Source organism: Drosophila sulfurigaster, chromosome 2L, assembly GCF_023558435.1.
Source record: "Drosophila sulfurigaster albostrigata strain 15112-1811.04 chromosome 2L, ASM2355843v2, whole genome shotgun sequence".
Lineage (NCBI taxonomy): Eukaryota > Metazoa > Arthropoda > Insecta > Diptera > Drosophilidae > Drosophila > Drosophila sulfurigaster.
In genome coordinates, this window is record NC_084881.1 from 6780230 (window position 1) to 6804435 (window position 24206).

General features: G+C 40.9%; 7 protein-coding genes across 8 annotated transcripts in view; 2 read left to right on the forward strand and 5 right to left on the reverse strand.

Moving 5' to 3' along the window:
- LOC133839503 (sex-regulated protein janus-B) overlaps positions 1 to 141 on the reverse strand; it is a 188801-nt gene extending 188660 nt beyond the window's left edge. The window contains exon 1 of the mRNA XM_062271115.1: positions 136 to 141. The gene's annotated coding sequence lies outside the window, so the exon portion shown is untranslated. The remainder of the gene's footprint in view (positions 1 to 135) is intronic.
- A 425-nt stretch (positions 142 to 566) lies between these two features.
- LOC133839493 (uncharacterized) lies at positions 567 to 1536 on the reverse strand. The gene is made up of 4 exons (XM_062271087.1): positions 1386 to 1536; positions 1051 to 1324; positions 869 to 970; positions 567 to 810 (listed from the first exon to the last, which is right to left on the reverse strand). The coding sequence occupies exons 2-4, from the start codon at positions 1303 to 1305 to the stop codon at positions 670 to 672; spliced, it is 498 nt and encodes a 165-aa protein (XP_062127071.1). The 5' UTR covers positions 1306 to 1324; positions 1386 to 1536; the 3' UTR covers positions 567 to 669.
- Positions 1537 to 1721: 185 nt separating this feature from the next.
- LOC133839402 (ATP-dependent RNA helicase DHX33) lies at positions 1722 to 5479 on the forward strand. The gene is made up of 2 exons (XM_062270922.1): positions 1722 to 1992; positions 2062 to 5479. The coding sequence occupies exon 2, from the start codon at positions 2069 to 2071 to the stop codon at positions 4154 to 4156; it is 2088 nt and encodes a 695-aa protein (XP_062126906.1). The 5' UTR covers positions 1722 to 1992; positions 2062 to 2068; the 3' UTR covers positions 4157 to 5479.
- LOC133839404 (UDP-N-acetylhexosamine pyrophosphorylase) lies at positions 4900 to 10682 on the reverse strand. 2 transcript variants are annotated; one of them, XM_062270947.1, is made up of 3 exons: positions 10369 to 10682; positions 8542 to 8910; positions 4900 to 6297 (listed from the first exon to the last, which is right to left on the reverse strand). In XM_062270947.1, exons 1-3 carry the CDS (start codon positions 10469 to 10471, stop codon positions 5192 to 5194), a joined length of 1578 nt encoding a protein of 525 aa, XP_062126931.1. In that variant the 5' UTR covers positions 10472 to 10682; the 3' UTR covers positions 4900 to 5191. The 2 variants fall into 2 exon arrangements, with proteins under 2 accessions (XP_062126931.1, XP_062126922.1); XM_062270938.1 differs by lacking the exon at positions 10369 to 10682 and adding an exon at positions 9114 to 9257.
- Positions 10683 to 11295: 613 nt separating this feature from the next.
- LOC133839425 (transmembrane protein 115) lies at positions 11296 to 13433 on the reverse strand. Its single transcript, XM_062270986.1, has 3 exons — positions 12580 to 13433; positions 12167 to 12523; positions 11296 to 12109 (listed from the first exon to the last, which is right to left on the reverse strand). Exons 1-3 carry the CDS (start codon positions 13101 to 13103, stop codon positions 11638 to 11640), a joined length of 1353 nt encoding a protein of 450 aa, XP_062126970.1. The 5' UTR covers positions 13104 to 13433; the 3' UTR covers positions 11296 to 11637.
- A 134-nt stretch (positions 13434 to 13567) lies between these two features.
- Positions 13568 to 17335, reverse strand: LOC133839409 (protein transport protein Sec61 subunit alpha). The gene is made up of 4 exons (XM_062270964.1): positions 17164 to 17335; positions 16856 to 16923; positions 14538 to 15629; positions 13568 to 14464 (listed from the first exon to the last, which is right to left on the reverse strand). The coding sequence occupies exons 1-4, from the start codon at positions 17168 to 17170 to the stop codon at positions 14201 to 14203; spliced, it is 1431 nt and encodes a 476-aa protein (XP_062126948.1). The 5' UTR covers positions 17171 to 17335; the 3' UTR covers positions 13568 to 14200.
- A 2726-nt stretch (positions 17336 to 20061) lies between these two features.
- LOC133834990 (daxx-like protein) lies at positions 20062 to 23792 on the forward strand. Its single transcript, XM_062264817.1, has 3 exons — positions 20062 to 22400; positions 22460 to 22640; positions 22700 to 23792. Exons 1-3 carry the CDS (start codon positions 20084 to 20086, stop codon positions 23463 to 23465), a joined length of 3264 nt encoding a protein of 1087 aa, XP_062120801.1. The 5' UTR covers positions 20062 to 20083; the 3' UTR covers positions 23466 to 23792.
- Positions 23793 to 24206: the final 414 nt, after the last annotated feature.

The window sequence follows — 24206 nt, forward strand, 5'->3', positions numbered from 1 at the left end:
ATATCTCAACGATGGTTTGCTTGAAATCACATTGTCGAAATGCCATTCACAGCGAAAAATGTAAACATTGTCATCGCAGAATGACAACACAAGCGCGTTGATTGAAACTGAACACATTTAAAACTATTGTGATTAGAAATATATATACAAAACAAAACACAAAATATTACAAAACACATAAGCACAATTCATTGAGCTTATTAAAAAAATACATAAGCATGCTTTCGATTTCTTATGCTATTGGCAAATACTCTGGTAACACTCCTAAATCAATAGTAAACACTTAACATAGAAATGAGAAAATATTTTCAATCAGGAATTTTCGATAACGGCGCGCGAATTTGAATTTGAATAAAGAGGACGACACGAAATTACTGCGCTGCGACTTAATGCTGTGAAACTCGAATATCACAATAAAAGAAACTAAATGGTTAAACACATGAAATTGGCACAGCTGCAAAAAATGCTTATGTTGCTTTTGAAGAAAACAAAAAGAAAATAGTATTTATGGCAAACGCAGCACAAAAATTTTGTAGCACAGCCATGACAAAATATAGACAACTTCATTCACTTACGACCGACTGTTGTTTGAGTGTGCTCCAAGTTTATTGCGAATTCGTTTTTGCTAACATTAATATTTGAAACTAAAGACAAAATAAGTTCCAATGCTTATATGGGCGATTGCTTGAAGCCACGCGCCGCATAATCCGAAGGCGCCGAACGATCCGAGACACGGGGATAACCTTCGTCTCCAGGCAGACACGCTTTGCGCGACGAAATTACACGCCAGCCGCCCTTACGAGTCCAATCCTACAAACAAATGCCGAGTTAAATGGCTGTATTTACAAGGAGATCAAGAAGGACTCACATTTTGATTGTATTTAAAATAATAAGCACCAGCATAAATGCCTGTCAGCGCGATCAGTGCCTTTCCTGTCCAGTAGCGCACTGTGAAGGCACGTTGGAATCCCTTGAAAGTCACAATAAACAAAAATCAAATTAATCTATTGCATCGATTACATAACGAGACTCTAAGAGGGCGAAACTCACAAGTGCCGGTGACAGAACTTTGGTAATGGTGTCCAATGGTGCACGGTACAAACGCTTGATGGGATTGTTGAGTTCCAGCTCCAGGGCTGGCACCTTACGTGGTCCATGGTGCAGCTCCTGGTCTTTCAGCCACTGTTTGCGCCAAGCGCGTTCATCGGGTGTCATACCAATTAAACGCTCACGTTCGCGCACCATGCGGCCCGCAATGGCCATGGGCTTAACGCCACCCGTATCTGAGGCACCGCCGGCAACCATTTTTTCTGTTTCCTTACTTCTGTATATTAAATTATTGAAAAATATTTGTGCAAAGTAAAAATGTTATGAAAAGTACGCACCGATGAAAAAACGAAAACAGCTGATTTCCGATTCACCACTCACAACGAAACTCTGCTCTCATGCAAGTATTTTTCAGTGACCAGTGAGAATTTAGCTGGGTTGGTGTTCCCAGTATTTACTTTAACTATATATTAATAAGATTTTTTAAGTAGATTAACCTTTTGTGTTTATTGTTCAATAAATAAAAATAGTAGTTGAAAGGCCTGAGTAGCTGGAGTATTTTTCGATAGCATTTGGCATTTCGCGCAGCGCCATCGCCACAGTGTGGGCCAGCTGAAATTTAGGTATTTTAGATCTAGTATATTTGGGACTTGAAACGCATATTTTTTAAATTTATCTTGTTTGTGGTCACATCCCAACACATGTGTTAAGAAAGCTCTTTTTTAAGAAACAATTCATCTAAAAGAGTAACTAATAACACAATAATAAATTATATGATTTATTTATGTGTAACTAAAAGAATGCTGTTTGCCATTAGAAATTGATGTGCTCATAAATTGTAAAAACAATAATGCAGTAATAGTGCCATTGATGTGTTCTTCCACCGCAATTATTAACTAGAGATAACGCGTGTATTGGTATTTATTTAGACATTCCATGTTCGCAGTAAGTGTTTTGAAAACAGCAGAATACACTTTTGTAAATACGTGTTTAATGGTTTTCTCTTATGTACAGAGCAAACATGGAATCCAAGTACATGATTAACAGCAATGGCAGCTCGGGAATGGCCTCCGTGTTCCCGATGAAGCGCAAAATAGAACCGATGAAGGAGCAGAACTCCATCAAGAAACCTAACTATTTTCCGCCCAAGCAACAGCAACAACAGCATCAGTACGGTAAGAACGTGATGAAGAAGAACACCATTGAGCAGGATCGCAAGGCGTTGCCTGTTTACAATTGCCGCCAACGCATCCTCAAGGAGGTGGAGGCCAACGATACTCTACTGATCATGGGCGAGACGGGTTCAGGCAAGACGACACAGATACCGCAGTTTCTGCTGCAGGCCGGCTATGCCACCAATGGCATCATTGGGATCACACAGCCACGTCGCGTCGCTGCCATCACAATTGCCAAGCGAGTGGCGCAGGAGCTGTCGTGCAACGTGGGCGACACTGTGGGCTACACGGTGCGCTTCGAAGACACGACGACGGAACGCACACGCATTCGCTATCTGACCGATGGCATATTGCTCCGCGAAGCCATCGGCGATCGATTATTGCGCAGGTATTCTGCTATTATGCTGGACGAGGCGCACGAGCGAACTGTGAATGCGGATGTGCTGTTTGGCATAGTAAAGGAGGCGCAACAGGAGCGACGCAAACACAAAATGGCCAAGCTGAAGCTGATCATTACCTCAGCCACCATGGACATTGATCATTTCGGACAGTACTTTAAGGTTAAGGGCATGTATCTGGAGGGACGCACGCATCCGGTGCGTGTGATGCACGCCAAGGAGTCACAGGATGATTATATACATGCTGCGCTGGTCACGCTATTTGATATACATCGCCATGAGCCCATAAACCATGATGTGCTCATCTTTCTCACCGGCCAGGAGGAGATTGAGGCGCTGGCTCAGCAGATTCGACAGCTGGCGCGGATCAATAATTCGGGTCCGTCGGATGTGCGTGTTTTCACGTTGTACGCGCAGCTGGCGCAGGGTAAGCAGCTGGAATGCTTTCTCCCTGTGCCCGCGAACACGCGCAAAATTGTGCTGGCCACGAATATTGCCGAGACATCGATCACCATACCGGGCATTCGATGTGTCATCGACTGTGGCTACGTCAAGGAGAAATCGTTCAATCCTTCCACAGGTCTGGACACCCTGAAGACTGTGCGTATCTCACAGGCGCAGGCCTGGCAACGAAGTGGACGTGCTGGACGCGATGCTCCAGGAAAATGCTATCGCACCTACACCAAGAGCAACATGGAAAAGTTTAGGACTGCCGCTCAGCCAGAAATACTGCGTGCCAACTTGACGTCGACGGTGTTGCAGCTGCTGGCGCTGGGCATCGATTGTGCCAGCTTTGATTTCATCGATCCGCCACATCCCGAGGGCGTGCAAAGCGCCTACAAGGCCTTGGAGCAGTTGGGTGCCGTCAAAGCCGCTGCGACGCCACCCGCAATAACGAGCACGGGTCGCTTGATGGCCCAGTTTCCCCTGGATCCGAGATTTGCTAAATTGCTGCTGGCGGCTCCCAGTTTTGGTTGCATGGAGGAGATGCTCAGCTTGGTGGCCGCTTTGTCTAGCGACAATGTTTTCATTGGACATACGGATAAAAGTGAATTGGCTGCGTTGGCACATGCCAAGTTTCAGTCCAAGCACGGTGATCATTTGACACTGCTCAATGTGTTTGCGACATTTCAGAAAACGGATAAACCCAAAGTCTGGTGCCATGACAACTTCCTGAACATTAGGAATCTAAACTATGCCCGCAATGTACGCAATCAGCTCGTCGAGATATGCAACAGAATTAACCTGGCTTCGAATAGTTGTGGCGACAATTTAGATGCAGTCAAGAAGTGTCTGCTGACGGGTTTGTTCGATAACATGGCCACGCTGCAAAAGGAGGGACACTATCTGACTCTCAGTGGACGGGTAAAGGCCAAAATCCATCCTTCCAGTGTGCTTCACGGCAAGTACAAGCCCCAGTGCATCCTGTTCAGTGAGATGGTGCAAACGGAGCACAATTTCCTGCGACAGGTGACGGAGATCAGCGTGGAATGGATCGAAGAAGTGCTGCCAAACATGAAGTTTAATATTAAATAATCGCATTTGAGTTTGGTCGTAGAATCGCTTCTTTCAATGGAGTGATATATTGATCGGATTGTCGGGAGAATAGATTGTCCGCAATTTGAAACGAAGTTTGGAAAGGACACGCTCAGTTAGTTGTGGCTAATTCCTTGAACATTTGCAGGGAATCATAGTTAAGACTCATTTCCTTCTTTACTAATCTTAAGAACATTAATGTTAACGTCTTTTAATAACCATTGCTTTAATTATAAGCCCTAACCATTTTTTTTTAAATGTAGCAGAGTTCAATTTTCTAGTTAAAACATAATAAAATTATATTGGAACATGAGAAAAAAAAACTGATGTATCATTTAGACGATTGACGATGTCAGTCAACATATTTGAGGCGGGTTTTAAACAGAACCAGTTAGAGACATCTTCCGAAACTGGATCTCAAACTTCTTTGATTATGAAGATTAAATGCGCTTACTGTGTGAAGGCCAAGAAAGATTTTTGTATATATATATATAATAATATATATAAGTAAGAATAGGTTTTAAAGATATACGTCAATTCCAGACGTACAATCGATTAAGTTAAATAAAAATGACGTATGTTAAATATTAGGCAAAAAGGCTTTGAATCTAGAATGTAGAAACAAAAACTGGTTCGGATAAAATCGAACTTTTTGGGATCTATAACATCAACTGAAATGTATGCAAATTAAACCGACGCTAAAGACACGTTCCAACCATTTAAATAAAAACAAATCGAGTCAGTTGTATTTGACAACATATTAAAATATTCATATATTATATGGTATATTGTATATATATGTATATATTCACATAACGATTGCACAAAGTATAAGTAATTAAACGTGACAAAACATAAATGGGGCAACTGAGTTATAGACAAGTTGCGCTTAAGTACTGAAAACTATGGAATTTTCGTGCTTTTATCTTAAACGTAGTATAATCGTATTATATTGAAATTGAACCAAAATTGTGTATACACAAATGAAACTATCCACATTCATCAGTCTATATGTACATATATATATGTATGGGTCTAGAGATGTCCTTGCAGGGAATCACGCAGATACACGGGACTGCTGAACGATTTGCCCTCGACAAGATGGGCGAGATTCTCGCCAGCATAGCTGACAGACGGTGCAATCTCACAGATGTCACCGTGCACAATGCCACCGGCATTTTCAATATATTTGCGATGCAACCGATGCAGATCGGCACGCGCTGTGCTGGGGCAATCCTTGCCAGCGGCATCGGCATTCTTAAGCGCACTGAACTCCTCCTCACGTGGCACCTCCATGGCCACAAACTTCTCGGCAAACTCAAACACATCGAAGACGAACTTTTCGATCTTGATGCCATTGGGTTTATCGGGCGTCAAGCGTTTGCCGGCATTGTCCACAAACGGTATCTTCTTCTTGGCCACATGCAGCTTCAGTTCACGCTCATAGGTGCTGCCAATCTTCTGCAGGAAATCAGCGGTAAAGAAGTGATTGCATATGTTGCCCGCACTGAAAGTTAAGCGTCCATCCGAGTTGCGCATCTCGGCGGTCTTGGCAGAGATCTCACTGTACTCCACAACCTGGTACTTGCCATCCACAATGGCCACCACGCCCACAGCTTCATTAGGCGCTGACTTCTCCACCACCTTGGCCGCGCAGTCGGCCTGCTCCTGAGCACAGTAGCCAATGAAGACAGGATCAGCCACCTTGATCAGAATATTGTCCACGCTGTGTGCGTGCAAATAGCGAATGCCTCGCTGCTGCATGTCATCAAGAATTCCCGAGACCTGCATGGCCCGGTAGATGCCACCATTGCCATCGGGAGAGCGGGACACGCGATGCTTCTCGTCAAGTATGATGCGTCCATCGTAGTCGAAGCATGGCAACGATCCCTGCTCAAATAGCAGCACGTTCTCCTCCAGCAGACCAAAGTAATTGTTGGCCTCAAAGTACGCAAGAGTCGGTTGCTTGGTGTGCTCTGATGTCATTATGTACCACACAATGTGTCCCCGCTTGCCGGTCAACTCCTCGGCCAACTGGCCCAGTTTCAATATGCGTTCGCCCTGAATGCGGAAGAGCGTTTTGTGCGATTCGAGGCCAACATCGTACATGCCCTTGGGTTGATCGAAGCCGAGTCGTGTGCCTGCAATGAATTGCATACATTTTTTTAGATATTTATAGATTAAAGATATAATAATCGGTGTCAATCGACTGTATGAATTTATAGATTTAGTTAAGATTGCAGTCCTTAAAAATTTAATTAAAAATACCAATAGATAGAAACCAAACGGGTTTGAATTTATTTTTTTTGCAAACAATGAATATAAAATATTTGTTGCTATCTTTATACGTTACAGCAGCTAGGCTAGTTTATCTTTTAAAAATTGTATTTATAATTAATTGCAGATCATTAAAAGACAGTGTAAATTGAAAGTAGTTTAGTTATTTTCTGATTTTCGAATAAAAATAATATATTTACACAATATTACTAATCTCGTTACAATTTTAATAATTGTAATATCAATAATTTTGATTAGGATAAAAAGTTAAACAAATTGTAAAATGATAAAATTTAAATATAAAATAAATTTAAATATAAAAAAATTATGGTTTTTCTAAAGGAATCTTCGAAAGTTAGCTTTTAACTTTGTGCTAGAGCTACATACATACATACATATGTACATATGTCAAGCTTAATACAAGATTTGTGAAGAACACAACTCATATGCTGTGAGCCGTTCTTAGTTATTTTATCGATAAGTATTTATCGACATTCCAACGCATACTTTGTGCAGTACAAAGGACAAATACAGCAGTACTAACTACATTATCTGTCTGATCTCATGCAGAAAAGGCGACTCTTTAACTGACTATCTTTCTTTGCTGGGCTCCCAGCCGGTTGACCTTAAAAACTCGTTTCTTTTATTTCCCTCATGGTTTCGCTTTCAATAACCGTTGTTTTGTTTTTGTTGCAACTCTTGTAGCTATTTAGCATTTAAACCTGTCATAAGGTCAGCTATACACTACCGGTTATTCAATTAATTATTACTTCGCTTTTGTTGTTAATTTTGGTTTTGTTTTTTTGTATTTGTCAGCTTGGAGAACGCGAGATTGTTATCGATAGACAGCATATTCGGTGACAGTTGGCAACGCAATGCCGCCTACAATTTTCACCGTTACTTAGAGTTACGTTACGTGTCAAAAATACGTAATAAAAGTAACCAACAAAATGCCAAGAGGCTAGTGGGGTTGTTTGTTCACATCATTGTTGTTGATTTTTCTTTAAAGGCAATTACGTGATTTCGCTTTGCAGCAGGCTAAAGCATTATAAACGGGAAATGTCAAATGGCGCGCAACAAAAACCAGAGCTTGGATTCAGCAAAACAAAAAAAAAGAAAGGCAACTGGGAATGGAATAAAGTCGAGAGTATTGGCTGGCCATAAGAATAGCTTAAATTGTTATTGCTTTGCACTGTTGCTGTTTGCTGTGTGGCGTGTCTTGCACACTGAATTACAAATTACAGGCAGCAACAACAACGTCACAGTGAGACCAACAACTACAGCTACAGAAATGACCGCTGCATGAGTGGGCAGCAGCTGTTTGAGCTCATTTGTAAATGTGTGTGTGTGTGAGCTTTGCATGTGTGTGTCTGTAAATTTGATGGAGCATTTTTATATCAAGCTAATTAGCTTTTTAAACACATACACACAGATATAAGTACACACATACACAGAGACTTACAAGTCTGCATTGTTGCTGTCTTTGCAAATATTTTTTTAATTTACATTTTCTTTATTGCATCTCAAGGCGATTGCGAACAGAAATAGTTAAAAATATCTGCAATAACAAAGAAACAAAAAACAATCTATCTGCTCTCTGTGTAGTGTGTCTATTTATCTAATATCTGTTATGTAGTGAAGGCAAACAACAGATGTTTATCACGCCACCAATTCATTATTCGTTTGATATTCGATGTCAAAACACAAAAATATCTGAAACATCTGACAGATTTTTAATTTTTTTTTTAATTAACTCTCTCAATTTCATTGAGATTTAATGACGAAAAAGCCAAAGTTTTTGATAGGAATTTCGATTTCTTTCGAAAAAAGTATATCCGTTTTCTAACTGTTGATAAAGCTTCGTATATTCAGTGATAGTTTGCCCGATTTCCCCTGTATTTCCTGTATATGTGTGTACTATAGATAAGACAATGAATCATACACTTATATATGTGTAAATTTGTATATTGAAAGGGAGATGCCTCTATTTTTGGCAACCAGGTATATAACACGTATGAAATCCAACTAAATCCCAACTAAATGCACTCATCAAATAACAATAGTGTTTAGATTGCAATGAAGAGAAAGGGAAAAGGGGAAAAACTCACCTTGTCCACCTGCCATAAGCAGCACAGCGACACGGCCATCGCTAATCTGTTGAAGTCCTTCCTCACGATACGAGTTCAATTTGTCCTCGCTAGTGCGGGCTATCGATAGTATTTGGTCATCTGGTATCGGCTGCAGGCGGTCGTCCAGTTTGATGCCATTCTCGTTCATCGAAATGGTGGCGCGATCAAAATACATTTTAATCTCGTTCAAATTGAGCTCGTTTATATCCCGCTCCAGAGCGGAGCGTTCATCCGTTGTGAGCTCTGGCCAGAATTTCAGTAAATGCTCCTGGCCCACCTGAGCGAGTCGTGTGTGCAACGTTTGGTAATCTGTCATTGTTGTTGCTGTTGTTGGCGATGATTTAATTGCTGTTGCAATAGTGCAAAAAAGAAAGCAGCAAAGAGAGGGGAGAGAGATAAATAGTGGAGTTAGTGGCAATTAGCTGGCAAATGTTTATTTTGTTGATGAAGTAGTGTGTAGTGCCTCTCTCGTATTTTGTTTTGCCTATTTATTTTCGTTGTATTTGTCTAGCGCGATAAAATGTTGATAATGACAAAACAGAGACACGAACCGTTCGTTGTACGTGGTAACCAATCCGCAACTGAGCGCCAATCGATCGCCCTCTGTGGTTTTTCTTGCTCACAAAGTGGAGCTGTCCGTCGAGTCGAGGCGACGCCGACGCCAACGCTGACGTCGACGCTGACGCCGCTTAGTGGCGGCTGTTGAATGGCGTGCGCGCATGTGTGTAAACAAGCAGGTATATTTACATACATATGTATTGTATTGTGACTGCTTGTGTGACTGTGTTGTGCGCGCTTGTATTTGTGCGAGCTTTGACGTGCTTGCAGGCGCATATTAATACCACGGTAATATGGAGCAGACACACACACACTTAAGCTTCTATCTGACGTTAGAATTAGATAAAAATTAAAGCAATGGAGAAATACTTTAAGACTGCTCTTGGCTTTTAAAAAAGGTGTGATATTCAAATTTAAATATACTTAGTATATAATGTATAGCAGTAGGAATTATTCGACATGCAGAATAAAACTGAATCATTGAGTAATAAAAATAGCGGAAAATTATTGTAATTCGTAGCATCCATATGCAAATGCTAGACTCAATTTCAATTACATTTTTAGTCAATTTATCATATTGAGCAATTGCAATGGGAGCTGTTGAAATCATTTTAAACAGCAGTATTGCAAAACTTAACGGCCCTGAACATTGCAGCAAGTGAAAGTAAAAAACCGTTGCGCTTGGAACTAAACAAAGAACCAGGAATGCTAAAGGGCGATGCCTAGACTAGCCCAGTTCCAGTTCCAGTTTAAGTTCCTGCTGCAAACAAGTTTCGTCAAGTGTGAAACTAGTTTATGGACAATAATTATGAGTTCAAATCGAATGGCATTTACGTAAATGCGCCAAAGAATTGTCAAAAATTAAGAAAAAAAAATGCGAGGCCGGTTTAGCATGATTTCATTTTTGGTTTTTGCCACGAAGCGTCGCTAACGTTAGCTTCGACTGCATTACACGTAGGCAATAAACCGCAGATCCCACACATATGTAAGTACATACATATGTATGTATGTACATATGAACACACGCCGACGCACACAACCACAGACACACCTACAACGCCAAAAAAGCGGAACAATCGCACACAAGCATACCAATGTGGATGTGTGCTTTTAAAGATAACAAGAGTTTGTTTATATGTGGTCAGAGACCCGCCCGCTAAGAACTTTTTTTCCATCACAAATTCGTCTTATCGTTCCGGGTATTCCACTTATGTTTTTGCGTCCATCTTATCGGAAGTTTTAACTCACCATTTCGCAGCAGGCGCCCACCATTCGTGTTGTGTTGTTGTCCACTATTATTGTTGTTGCGACCCATTTCTGATTGTAACCTACAAAGGCACCCGTTATCCATCTTCCCGCAGTTTGTGCGCCTCAAACTCAGTATTTACACAGTGCAACCACTTGTTTTTTGATTTCGGGATAATTAAGGCAACATCTTCTAGGCGTTGGTTGCACTACAGATTTTTGTCAACGTCTTACGTGTATAATACTTTAATAAAACAAGTGGCAAGCACACAAATAAACTAAAAATCAATGCGATCCCGTTGGCCAACTGCAAGGTGACCACAATTGGAATTTCTATATATGCTAAAATATGCCGTATTCATAACATCCCCCTGGTTACCCGCAATTTTTGAAAGCTCAAATATTGTTTATTCATACAATATTTGTAACATCATGAATACCATCAAAATTACAGAATCAACATTAAAAATTTAATAATTTTTAGAAAAATCCAAGTCTGAACATGAAGTAAAGATATTTCTTGAATACAAATGGTGGCAAAAGTAACCGCAAAAGCTCGAAATATAAAATTTATGATATTTTTCAGTATTTTGTCATCTACAAGTAGTACACTACATTTGTGAAGCTGAAGTATCGATACTAGCGACAGTTTACAAGTATTTTCAAGTACTATACGTGTGATAGTTTTATTTATTTATACTCTTTTTTTTGTATTGAATAAACTAAACACTGCCTAAAATTAAGCACTTGTATAAAAATAAATTACACCCAAAAATTCGTATTTGGCAAATTATTTGTTATAATGAAACCAGTCCGCACCAATCTATTTGAAACTAAAATTTTGCGGGCAAAGAAAAATGTTTTTGTTTTTTGGGCTTTTAAATATATTTACATTAATTATTATAAACTAAATAAAGCATTTTTGTTTAATACATGTAAAGACTACAACAAAAAGTATGCATGTATATATAGTATGTATCAACTACAATAGGCGCTATTTTTTATGTTGATGGAAGGTTTTTCTTGTTTTCGCATTCACTTTCGACTGCAGCATGTGGGCATGCAACAAGGGCGTAGTCTGGCCGCAAGCAAATTAGAAGACTACACGTACATATGTATGCATGTGTTGTTATGGTTTAAGCATAGGCATGGAAATACAATTAGTTAAGAGCGCACTTGTTGCAGTTATACACGAAATAATCATAAGCAGATCATTTAAATATCGAAAGAAATTCATTTACGTTCAAATTAAAAAAGTTAAACACACACATTCTAGGCTTCTGACTCGTCATTCAAATCGATGAGCGTCGCAGCATTCGCCGTATTTCCCTCTGTCCCCTGCTCACGATTCGTCTGTTCTTTGGGCGGCGGCGCCGGCATCGGTATTGCAATTTGGCTCATCGTACTGATCATTCGCGGCTCAGATCGCGCCGTTGTAATAGGCTGCGTCGCACTGCTACTGCTGCTTGGCTTAACAAAATCTGGCTGCGGTGCCTGCGCCGCTCCATGACTGTGTCCAGCTCCATGACCATGACTATGGCCACCTGCATGACTGTGGCCAGAGCCATGACTGTGACCAGCCGCATGACTGTGTCCCGTTCCATGACTGTGATGCTTGTGCTGCTGCTGATGATGGTGATGTTGATGTTGTTGCTGCTGTTGAGGAAACGATTTGGGTAGCTGCGCATGTCGCGTGGAATCCGTGGCCTTAAGTCGCTCACTCAGAGCCTTGAGAGCAATTTGTCTGTCCAACATAATGAATGATTAGGTAGTGTCAAAACACAAAAAAAAGGTGACTTACCGTCTTCGCTCAATATCATGTGGATCCACGCCCGGCATTTGCACAGAGACCGAAGTTAAGCTGGCCGTTGAAATGCTACGCAATGGCGTTGGCGTCTTAACGACGCCCGCACGCAAACAGCACCTATAAATTGGGTTCACCAGAATGCTGATGAATGGCTGCGTGACATTCGGAAAGAAGCTGACGAACGTAAAGCTCTCCGAGCTGTCGCCTCGTCCATTGGGATGATGCTGATAAAAACGCAAATAGATCCAAGACACAATTGCGCCAGAGGCAAACATGGCAGGATAAGTGCCGTCCAGCATGCCAATGGCCCAGCCAATGATGGCAGAGATGAGCACCGTAAGTGGCACATTGCTGCAATAACAAATAACTGATAAAGCAAGTTATCTTTATAGTTACACCTCACTTACCGATTGGTTAAACGCCCGTAGCGTGTCTTGAAGATCAAATGATCGGGCATTATCTGGCGCACAGCAACACAAATGCCAGCGACATAGCCAGCGAGACCATGAATATGGACATCGAACAAAATGGTTGGGTTCTTCGTCACCATATAGTAGAATAAATAGTAAATCGATGTCACCAGCGAGACACCAAAATTGCTCAGCGCAAAGAACTTGAACATCTCATACTGACCCCAAAGGGGTTCCAGCATTTTGCCGCATAGTCCCACAGTGATAACATCAACAATCACCTCCCACCAGTGCAGTTCGATGAAGCAGAACGTGAACGCTGTCCATATCCAGAACTTGCCATTGGGCAGAATGTAGCCAGGCGTTACGCTCAGCAGCAGGACCGCGGTCTCCGAGTAGGAGAGCAGATAGCCAAAAGTAGTCACCAGACAGATCAACGTTATCACCGGCGATGTGTTGTGCAGCAACGCTGTGAGCTGCTGCTTTAAATACGGCACGTTGCGCGAAAGTGGAGCTGACATGGCAAACTCAACTCCCAATTCGTCTTCTGATGATTTTGGTGTATGTTTGGTTTGCTTTTCCTTTCTGCACTCTTCACTCGCATGCAGTAAATCGCCGTGTGAGAATGCGCTTGAGCATGTGTGCGTGTGTTTTGTTGCGTTTTTTATTGTTTAAAGAGCGTCTATAGTTGCTTATTTTTATTTATGATTATTTTTCCATTTTACAGCTAAACAAAGTGTGACCAAATTTTGCGAACGAAGAAATGCCTTGTGTTGTCAGCAGCGATGCGAGGGAAATTAGGTCGATTGCCTCGATAGCTAAAATGGTATTATGGGTATTCCTGAAGCATAATAAATCGTTACTTTTACAAACGATTTCAAAATTCAATATTAATAAAATTCTAATTAAAACAAATATTTAATTTTAAAATTAGTACACTTATTTACAAATCTGAGCTGAGTAAAAGACTTTTTCTCCATTGCTGTCCAGTTTAACATAATTTTATTTAAAAAATTACCCCAACTGCCATTAGTTTAAAAGATATTGTATTGCCAATGCGCCAACTAGAGAAGCAAAAACTTCCATAAGTTGCAAACTTAATGTTTTTTTTGTCTCTAAGTATAAAATACATTTGTTGTAATTAAAAAATGTTATCTAATTTACGTTTTATTATTATGACAATTTGTATGTTGCATGATTTTAATGTTCGTTTTCATGTACTCATATATTCATTGTTTGTTTTAATAATTTCACGTGTAATCATCAATGAATCTAAATTATATTATTACACTCAGTTAAAACAAAAAAAGTAATTGCATTGAAATTCAATCAATCCAAAGAAATATTGAACTTAAGCAATAAAGTCTCACATTTGAATACAAACTAATAGAAAAACGATTCTTGTCGTATTTAAACACACAATTAATATTTATGCTCAGCCTGCAAAGTAAACAGCCTTAAAAATGATGCGATATTGTGTGGAAGTTTTCGAACCGTGTAATTTGCATAGATGGGAGGGGGCGAAGGGCGGAGCGAGCAGGCATGTGAGAAGTATGATGAAGTATTGTGTTTTTCTTGTTAATGTAGTTGTTGTAAACTTTTACAATTGTACAACTGCTTAGAACAGCAGCGTGCCCATGCCACCCATTTCGGATTGCTCCTTAACGAAGATTTCGAAGTACTGATAGATGATCGTCACAGCCAGCAGGATACCCGTGCCGGAGCCAATGGCGCCCAGGAAATCGGCCATAACGGACAGAGCGCCAATACACAGACCACCGAAGGCAGCGGCCGTTGGAATATAACGATTCAGTTCATGAATCATCGAGTTCTCACGATGGCCACGCATCACCATGTGTTGTTCCTTCAGTTGCTTGGCAACCTGTATTAAAAAACGATTGAAAAATAGATTAAGTAATGAATAATCCCTTGAAGAAAGTCGAGATTAGACTTACATCCTTGGCTGAGCTGCCAGAGACATCGATCCAGGTCTTGGAGAAGAACGCACAGGAGCCCAACATGAAGACAATGTAGAGCAGCGCATGAATGGGATCGGTGAGAATGTGGCCAACGCTCTCAGGTGGCGACAGATAGTAGCACAGACCACCAATGGGATAGGAGCGAGCTGGGCCGCCACCACCAACATCGGCCCACACACCGAGCAAGTTAATGAAGAAGTTGCCCTGGAACTTGACGGCCAACATCTGGGAGATGACGTACAAGTTGGAAACAAGAGCAGACTGCAGAATGATGGGAATGTTGGAAGTGTAGAAGAGCTTGATGGGATAGCTGCTGTACTGGCCGCGATAACGGGCGCTCTTGATGGGCAAATCCACACGGAAACCTTGGAAGTAGATGACCACAGCAAACACCAAGATGGTGGCCAACAGGTTCATCAGATTGGGCAGATTCTGGCGATAGAAAGCCTCACGCAGGGCGCGCACTTTGTCGTTGCGGGTGGCCATCAGATGGAACAGCGCAATCACAGCGCCTTCAAATTCGGTACCGCGTCCGGTTGTCACAGTGGTGGGTGAAAAGGCCTTCCACACGATGGTCTCGCAAATGTTGGTAGCAATGAAGAGGGATATACCAGAGCCGAGGCCATAACCCTTCTGGAGCAGTTCGTCGAGCAGCAGGACAATAAGACCGGCGGCAAACAACTGAATGATGATCAGCAGGCAGACGCCAGCGCCTATTTCCGATGGATCACCATACATGCCAGTCATCACATAGACAATAGCCTGACCAATGGTGATGACCATGCCGAAGAGCTTCTGGGCACCGTTAAAGAGCGCACGATCCTTGGGCGTATCACCGACCTCAATGATCTTGGCGCCAGCCAACAGCTGCATAATCAGACCAGATGTCACAATGGGGGAGATACCCAACTCCATGAGAGTACCACGGTTAGAGGCGAGAATCACACGAATCCAGTAGAAGGGATCCGCGGAGTCGGAGCTCATGATGCCGAACAAGGGGATTTGACAGCACACCAGGAAAATGAATAAAGTGATTGCTGTCCATAGCACTTTTTCTCTGAATTGGATCTGCAAAAAGTTGAAAAGTAAAAACAAATCTTATTTTAATAAATCTCATCTTATCAATATAGCATTTAAAGTTCACTAAAATAATTATTATTAAATTAATTATTCAAAAAACTTATAAATTATAAATAATTCAGATACATATAGAAAAAACATTTAATTTATTTAATTGAAATGAATTAAATATCAAATTTGAATAACACTAATTGTTGTTTATGAATATAAAAAAAATATAAATAAATTAAATAAACAATCCAACTTTGGAAAAACATTTTTTTATTAAGCGGGTTCGAATTTGAAAATAAAAAATTAATCATTAAAAGTATAACACAGCGTAAAGTTCGATTAAAAAAACAATGCAATTTTATTTAATTAAAAAAAACCTAACTCCAGAAATTTATTTCAAATATTAAAATAAAAACAATTTATTAAAATCATGGTCATGAAAGTGCAAACTACCGCAATTTGTTGACCTATATGCTTTTTTGGCGTCTACGTGTGGACGTGTGTAATAACAACAAAAAAAAATCAAGTTTTGCTTATCGTGCTCATCATATGGTCGTGTCAACAACAAACCCGAAGTTGACGTCGCCAAGCGTCGGGTGCTCGCTTCGTGCGAGCCGAAGTTTGACATTTCCACGTAGTATGCGGTATTGCATTTGTGTTTGTCAAAATGTGTGTACGAAATAGTAGTAGGGCAACAAGTAGTCCGGGAATAGTACTAGTATTTGATAAGAATAGTAGCAAACGAACTTAACTTTTCGATTTCATGAATGAAAATGTAATTGAAATGTATTAAATACTCTACCTAAAGAAACTGTACATATCGTTTCATTAAAATACGTGATTGTATTTAAGAAATAAAATATCTGTACATATTAAAAGACCTTTTTAATTTTAAGAATATCTATCACATTTTATCAAATTATAGTACTTTAGAATAAATGAATTATTTTTATTGTTGTGTGTTAAAGCAACAACAATTTACTGCGTCTTCTGTGTTTATGTGGTCTACTACGAAATCACGAAATTGTTTGCGTGGCGCATCCGACTGACAAGTGAAAGCAAAATCGCGTGCGCTGGCAACACTGGCACATGGCCGAACAAATTAAACAAATTGTAAACGCCAAACTTTAACACACAGAAACTATTAATCACTAATTTTGTTTTTCCTTGATAGTTACATATATATGCCTAAATACATTGTAATGTTAATAACTCATACATACCTTGCGCTCAGGCTTTGCAATTTCTGGCAGTATACTGCAGAAGGGCTTAATAACTTCAAGGAATTTAACTGCAAATAATGAATGAAAACCAAATAAGAGATCGTTGTTAGCATTGGCAATGCAATTTCGTTCATTTTTAAGCCTGCACTTAACACAATTAGCGGCAGTGTATTCAACTTTTTTTTGTATACGTAAGCAAGTATTTTTTCGAGGGTGTTGCCGACGCCGCCACTACTTTGTATTGGGTAAAGAGCGTTTGCGGCATTTTCACAAAAGAAACTCGCACTTTCGTTGGGGGTTGTACTTACTTCCCATTGTGTTTAACTTAATATAACGATCGGCAGGGAAGTAAACTTATTATTTGATTGCTGCACTTTCTACTCAAAATTTAGAAAGTTTTACTCCTCGTTGGGAACACACTTTGCGGACAAAACGACCGCTTCAAATGACGAAAACCGAATGAACGATGAGGGGCAAAACGATAATATACGAAGTCTGCACGACGTGTCACTTGCACATTCTTTCACACTTTCCAACACTGACTGTGAGCGTAATAATAATAATATCCCGTCAGTTTTATCGAAAATATATAAACGGCCTTTTTATTTCAATAAAATAAGCTGAACTTCATCTTTTGCGTATTTTACGATTACAATATTATTATGTATATTGGAATTTCTCAAGAATATTAAATCGAAATATTACCAAAAATTTGACAGTTCTCAATGTCATTTTAACGCAGATATGAGACCTAATGTTAAATTATATCGATGGGAAATGATAGCCCTCTGGCAGGGGGGTTAAGCCAACTAATTGATTTAAACAAATCGATGAATTATCTTAGCACCAATAATAACATATCAAAGAATATTCTATAATGATGTTAAAATATAACTTCCATATAAGTGATCGAATTTCTGAAATTCGTGTAAACATCTTGATGTTTAAAATCACCCGCCTTTGTTTATGTTTTGCAAATATATCATATAAAGTGTGACCGGTTTTCTAAATTTTGGCGTTAACATTTAGATCAATACAGGTGTCATAGTTGTTAGGATCTATTTTTAAGTGAAATGGGCTTAGGCACAATTAAAATTTAGTATACATATAAAAAAAAAAAAATTATTAATAATATCATAATATTTCTTTGCAATGAAAAATCGCCGTTAAAAAAATTGCAAGCCCATCAATATGGCTATCGATGTTTCTCCACTTTTAAACGACATGGCATCACTGTGTGCCGTAGAACTCTACAAAAAGCAGAGCAACCTAGCCTGTGAAAACAAATGCAAAGCAACAATACAAACACAGGCGAAATCAAATTATAAGACACAGACGTAATAATATATGCGTGAAAAACTAGCTGGCAACAATAGTAGTTGCTTGTGTTGATCCAAATGTCAAGAAAATCTAGCAAAAAGAAACGCATCAAATAAAATCTAAGTGTTAAGTGCTATTTTGACTATGACTTCGGTTATATATGTGAATTCGAGCTCGGATTCGGAGGAGGAGGTAAAAGCGCCAGTGACAGCGCCAACGATTAGTTGGTGTAGAAAAGTACAGTTGTATTTTTAATAGGTTTTGTGCATTGGTGTGCGCGTATTAGTGTTGGCGTGCGTGCTTATACATATATGTACGTGTATGCGATTGTGTCTGAACGCCCGTGTGTGTGTGTGTGTATATTACAAATTGTGTGTACGAGTCTTTTTCGCGCTGCTTTTATTGTTGCTCACATACACATACATGAATGCAAGACCAACAACACACATCGCGACACAAATACACTTGCACACATTCATATAGCTGCCAATGTTGCCACTTCGATTGCAGGAATTACTGCTGCACTTGATGGAGCAATTGAAAATGTTAAATATTCTAACTGAAACCAGTTGCCTATGTGTGTGAAGATGTACTTGTGTGGATAATGAGTGTAATTTGCGACGCAATTAGAAACATTTTTATCGATTTAGCATTTGTTTACATGCTGTACAATATTTGCTATGCATAGCAAGCAAAAGGTGTAACTCTACACTGCATTTGGCGGCGCGCTCGTAAACTCTACACCCATTGCCACTCACACCGCTGCATCTGTGTTTTTGTTTGTTTTGTTTTTAAATGAAATTTAAAATGCAAGCACCACCAAGCAACAACCAACAGGTCGTTTTTTAAAGTGTTATCACTCATATATTTTTAGGGCCCACCTGATGCGAAGCGTGCGCGTCGTGATACCGCTAAATTGACCACATCGAAAGCTTTGCCCTCCAAACTATTGCAAATACCAAAAGCGCCGACTACAACACCAACAACACAATTGACTCCCGCGATCAAAGCTTCAGCGGCATCTGTGATTGGAGCGACAGTAGCCGGTGCCAGGGCTACAATTGGATCCTACAAGTACATAAGTTTCAAACTACAGTGGTTATTGTCTTAGCGGACAGACTTTTCATTAACATTTCGTAGAGATTTTAAATAACCGGCGACTCTTTTGAGTGGCCGCTCAATGACATTTTAAAAGACAGCTGATTGGATTTAGTAATAATTGATGACATTAAATATCATGGAATTAGAGCGACAATATTAATTTTTTTTTAGTTATTTAATTTCATTCATTTTATCTAAAAATGTTCTCATTAATTGGTAATTTAATGATTATAATGTGGTTCAATTATTTCTAATCATTTCAAAATTGTTAAGACAACTTTTAATAGAGGACGCTTTGTGTTATTGCAATTGTATTATCAATTTGTGTTAACGACTTTTCCTTTTGCAGGTCCATGCTCTTACCCAGTGGCATAACGGTAACCAAGCACAACAACAGCAATGGCAGCATCAGTATGGCTAGTCCGAAACCGTCCGTGGAGAACAATAACAATAATAACACTAGTAACAATAACACTAGTGTGAAGGGAAAGCCGTTAAAATTATCACTGGTCCCGCAAAATACCAGCGTCTGGCCCAAGGCACCAACAACGCTGGCCACGATAACCAGTGTGCCTAGCCCATCAGCAGTCAAGCAGCTAACGCCGTTGGCGAAGGGATATAACAAGGTACAGCAACAGAGACTACCCCACCAGCAGCAGCAGCAACAACAACAGCAGCAGCAGCCCAAAAACAGCGATGGTGCAGCAGAAAGTCGCAAGTCCAATGCCACAAAGGATGGCGATGTTGGCGCAACAAAAAACAGGAAAACAAATGGCAATGCAGCAGCAGCAAACGAAACAGTTGCAAATGCAGCAGCAGCAACAGCAACAGCAGCAAACGAAGCAGCAATTGTTGTTGCAGCAGCAGGCAAAGCAGACATTGCTGTTGCAGCAGCAACAGAAGCAGCAACTGCAACTGCAGCAACAACAGCAGAAACAACAAGTTCCATTGGAGCAGCAAAAACAACAACAGCAGAAGCAGCAGCTACAATTGGAACAACAAAAGCAGCAACTGCAACAACAGAAGCATCAACTTGTATTGGAACAGCAAAAGCAGCAGCAACAGAAACAGCAGCAGCAGCAACAACAGCAGCCAAAGCATCAAGTGCAGTTGCAGCAACAGCAGCCAAAGCAGCACCAAAAGCCACAAATGCCACAACTGCAACAAACGCAGAGGCCACTTACAGCTTTGACACAGCAGAAAGCTTTAATACAGCAACAGAAACCGCCATCAACGCTGTTGCAGCAAAAGACTCAGACACAATTAAGAGCACAACAGCAAAAGAACTTGGTTAAACAGCAGCAGATGCAGCCACAACAGCGATTGCCCACTTTGCAGAAACAAACAGTGACCATCACACCAACAACAGCAACGGCAACTTCAGCCACTGCTCAAGCGCAGCAGCAACCGCAACAGAAGTCACCTCAATTGCAAGTTGCGACTACAACAGCACCTCAAAAGCAGCCACTGCCGGCACACACTGCCACAGCATTGGCGTTACAAAAGCAAAAGCAACAGCAGCAGCAACAACAGACAGCTTTGGCGTTGCAGCCGGCAGTGGTGCATAATGCTGCTACTGCTGGCAATACAACACAAATGCCACCATTACTGGCAAAGCTGACGCCAATGCCAATACTGAGCAAACAGCCGCCGAACAAGACGAGCACAACAAACACCAACAACAATCATAACATCAGCATCAGCATTAATAGTAGCGCAGCACGCACTTTACCCTATAAGACGAAGCCAACAATAGCGAGCAATACGCCGCTGCGAAGCGTGCAGCAAGTCACCACCAACAATAGCAGCAGCAGCAACAACACCAACAGCAGCACGCCCATTCAGTCAATAACAGCTGGTGCAACTCCACCATTGCGTCTGCTTGCCACACCGCCGCATTGTGCTGCAGCACTTAATGAACCGTTGTTACTCAATCTGCCACCCACAACAAGTATAACGCCTCAACTGACACCGACAACAACCCCGCCACCGTCGTCGACAACGGCAACAACAGCAACCGTGAAAATGTCATTTCCCGGTGCCAGCATTTCGCCAGTGACCAAAACTCCAGCGAAACGTGTGCAGCCCATCACTGTACTCAAGAAATCGGATGAGGAGTGGCGCAAGCACATTGCACAGCAACAGCAGCAGCAACAACAGCAGCAGCAACAGCAGCTGAATAAGCCAAAGGAACTGGAGACACCTACAATTGTGCTAGTGGAATCGCCGCCAACAACGCCGCCCAACGACAAAGTGGACAATGAGCCGACGAAGCGAAAGACGCCGCCGACTGTTGTAGCGCCAACAAGTGCAACGGCAACAACAGCGACAACGGCAGCAACAACGACTGCAACTCGTGCACCATTGGTCAGTGAATATGCGTCATTGTTGCAGCTTTGTCGTGAGACAGACAAGTCCAAGGACATGGAGCGTTTGATAGAGATTAAGCTGATGAAGCATTATTATAGCGTCCATGAGAATTTTGTGCGCTCGCGTGGCTTTCGCAAGCAACTACAGCAGGCCATGGAACGCATACGCAATGAACCTGACATGATCTATGTGCATCTCAAATGCGTAGTCGATGAGCTGAAAGTGCGACGTAAGGCCAAAGCGGTGCTGCCACTGCAAGAGGATCTAGCTGAAGAGAAGCCACAGCCGCCACAGTTGCCAGCAGCAACAGCAACAACTGAAGTGAAAGCAGCTGACGCAACTGCACCACCGATCACGCCCAGCACTGGCAACAAACGAACCGATGAGCGCATCAGGAAACTCAATCGCACATTGTACACAATTACGAAGCGTATTAGCGCCTTGGAGGAGGCAGACGTCGATTGGAATGACGATGATGACTCCAGCTATCTGCAGGTTGAGCGCTACAAGAAACGCGCCTGCCAGATCTATGAGAAAATCTGTGATTTAACCGGTGAAAGTAAAAGCGCCCATCGACAGATGAAGCAACCGATACTATTTAAGGATTCACCCTATCCACAATTCAATCGGACTCTATCGGCATTCGTGAATCGCATGCACGAATTTCCCGATTATTATGATGTGTTGCAGCTGCTCGAGCACTGCAATAAGGACAAGGATCTGGGACTCGCATCATTCGAAATGAAGCGCATAGGTAAACAACAAATGAAACACATTCATAGCATATGCGATTGAATCATAATTTCTTTGCAGCTCATGATGCCTTTGTTAAAGTGGGTCGATTGCTGCAAGCGCGACGCAAGACTGATCTCTACGAGACCGTAACACATTTTACGGCAAACGCAAAGGATCCGGCAGCAAGCGATGCCACGCTGTTGGCCAAGCTAAACGAGAACAACAAGAAGCAAACCAAAATCAGTGATATTCTGGAAAAGTAAGTAAAAATTGTAACTAGCAGAATGATGCAACAACTTAATCTTTTGTGTGTTGCAGATTTGCACGCGAGCAGGATCTCAGTGCAGAAGAACAGAGAGAGGCACGTCAGAAGGAGAAGCAATTACAGGCTGAAAAAGCGGCGGCTAACGAGCAAGGCAACGTTGCCGCTGTCGATGATGACAAACCCTGCACCAGCGCACAGGCGGCTCAAGCGGTTGCCGAGGCAACTCAAACTACTCCAACAACAGCACAGATCGTGGGCGAGAATGAGAAGGAGAGCGAACTGACTAATGGAGTCAAGAAGCCTCAAGGCAACTGTGAGATTGGAAGTGATAGTGACGACGATGAGGAGGAAGACGACGACGATGACGAGGAATCGGATGAGGATGTCGATACATTTGTGGACAATTTCAAGGCAAACGGCGATGTATCTGACGCAGAGTCCGAAACGGAACTAAATGCAGCACCAAAGACACTTGACGCCGCGGCTGCTCATGTGATAGATAATAGTGAAACGAGAGTCAAGACTGCTGCGCCCATCGATAACCTTGCAATTGATGAAAATGTTGATAATGAAGAAGCTGCCCAAGCGCAAGCGCCAAAGTCAATTGCTAATGGCAAGCTTAAAGACGCACCAACCGCCCACATGCTAAAGATTATGTCCGTCTCTAGTCTAAATGCCAGTGTCTCTCCAAATAGCAACAACAACAATAACCCCCAGCAGGCAACACATCAGCCACAGCAGCAGAAACAACAGCAGCAACACAAACAGCAAAAGATGTTGATAGACACTGAAATTGTCATTTCAGACGAGGAGTCATAGGTATTCCTTATGGTTGAATTCGAACTGCAGCGTATTAGTTTATGATTTAGCTAGAATTTATTTATTTATCATCATATTGCGCACAATTTGTTATACTTTATATACGTTAGTAGATTTCATTTTCCATTTATTACATATGTATGTATATGTATTATTACGTAATTCAATATTTTTATGTAACGCGGCACGTTCTCGATGCTGTGACCTATAAGTTTTGGTTTTTGTGCGCAAAAACCTTTAGATAGTGTACATACGGAATACAACTACTATTACGAATAAGTGTGTTTTACAAAAACACTAATGTCATAAGAAATAAATGAAATTAAATCATAAATGTCACATAAAAAGTATACAAATTTACACACAAATGAGTGCAAGATTGTTTACAAGAGTCTTTAATGTAACTGTCTAAAAACATTAATTATTGAAAGGCCTTTAACGTATTTTTTGTTAAGGTTAAATATTATAATTATTTCCAAATTATTTATTTTCATATTTAAAATATTTAGCATTTGTTACATACTTTTCAAATTATTTTTATTGTGAGGGAAATTTCGGGGTTCAAAGTAATGGGTTTTACCATTTAGGTTTAAACACAATGTAATGTTAAAGTTTGTTCAAATATGATTTATTTACGCATTTTTCTGTTATAGATTTTGCATTTCATTGGATACAAAATAATGGAATTTTAGCGTAGATTTACAATATATTAACATTTCGGTTACAAAATAGGTTTTTTTG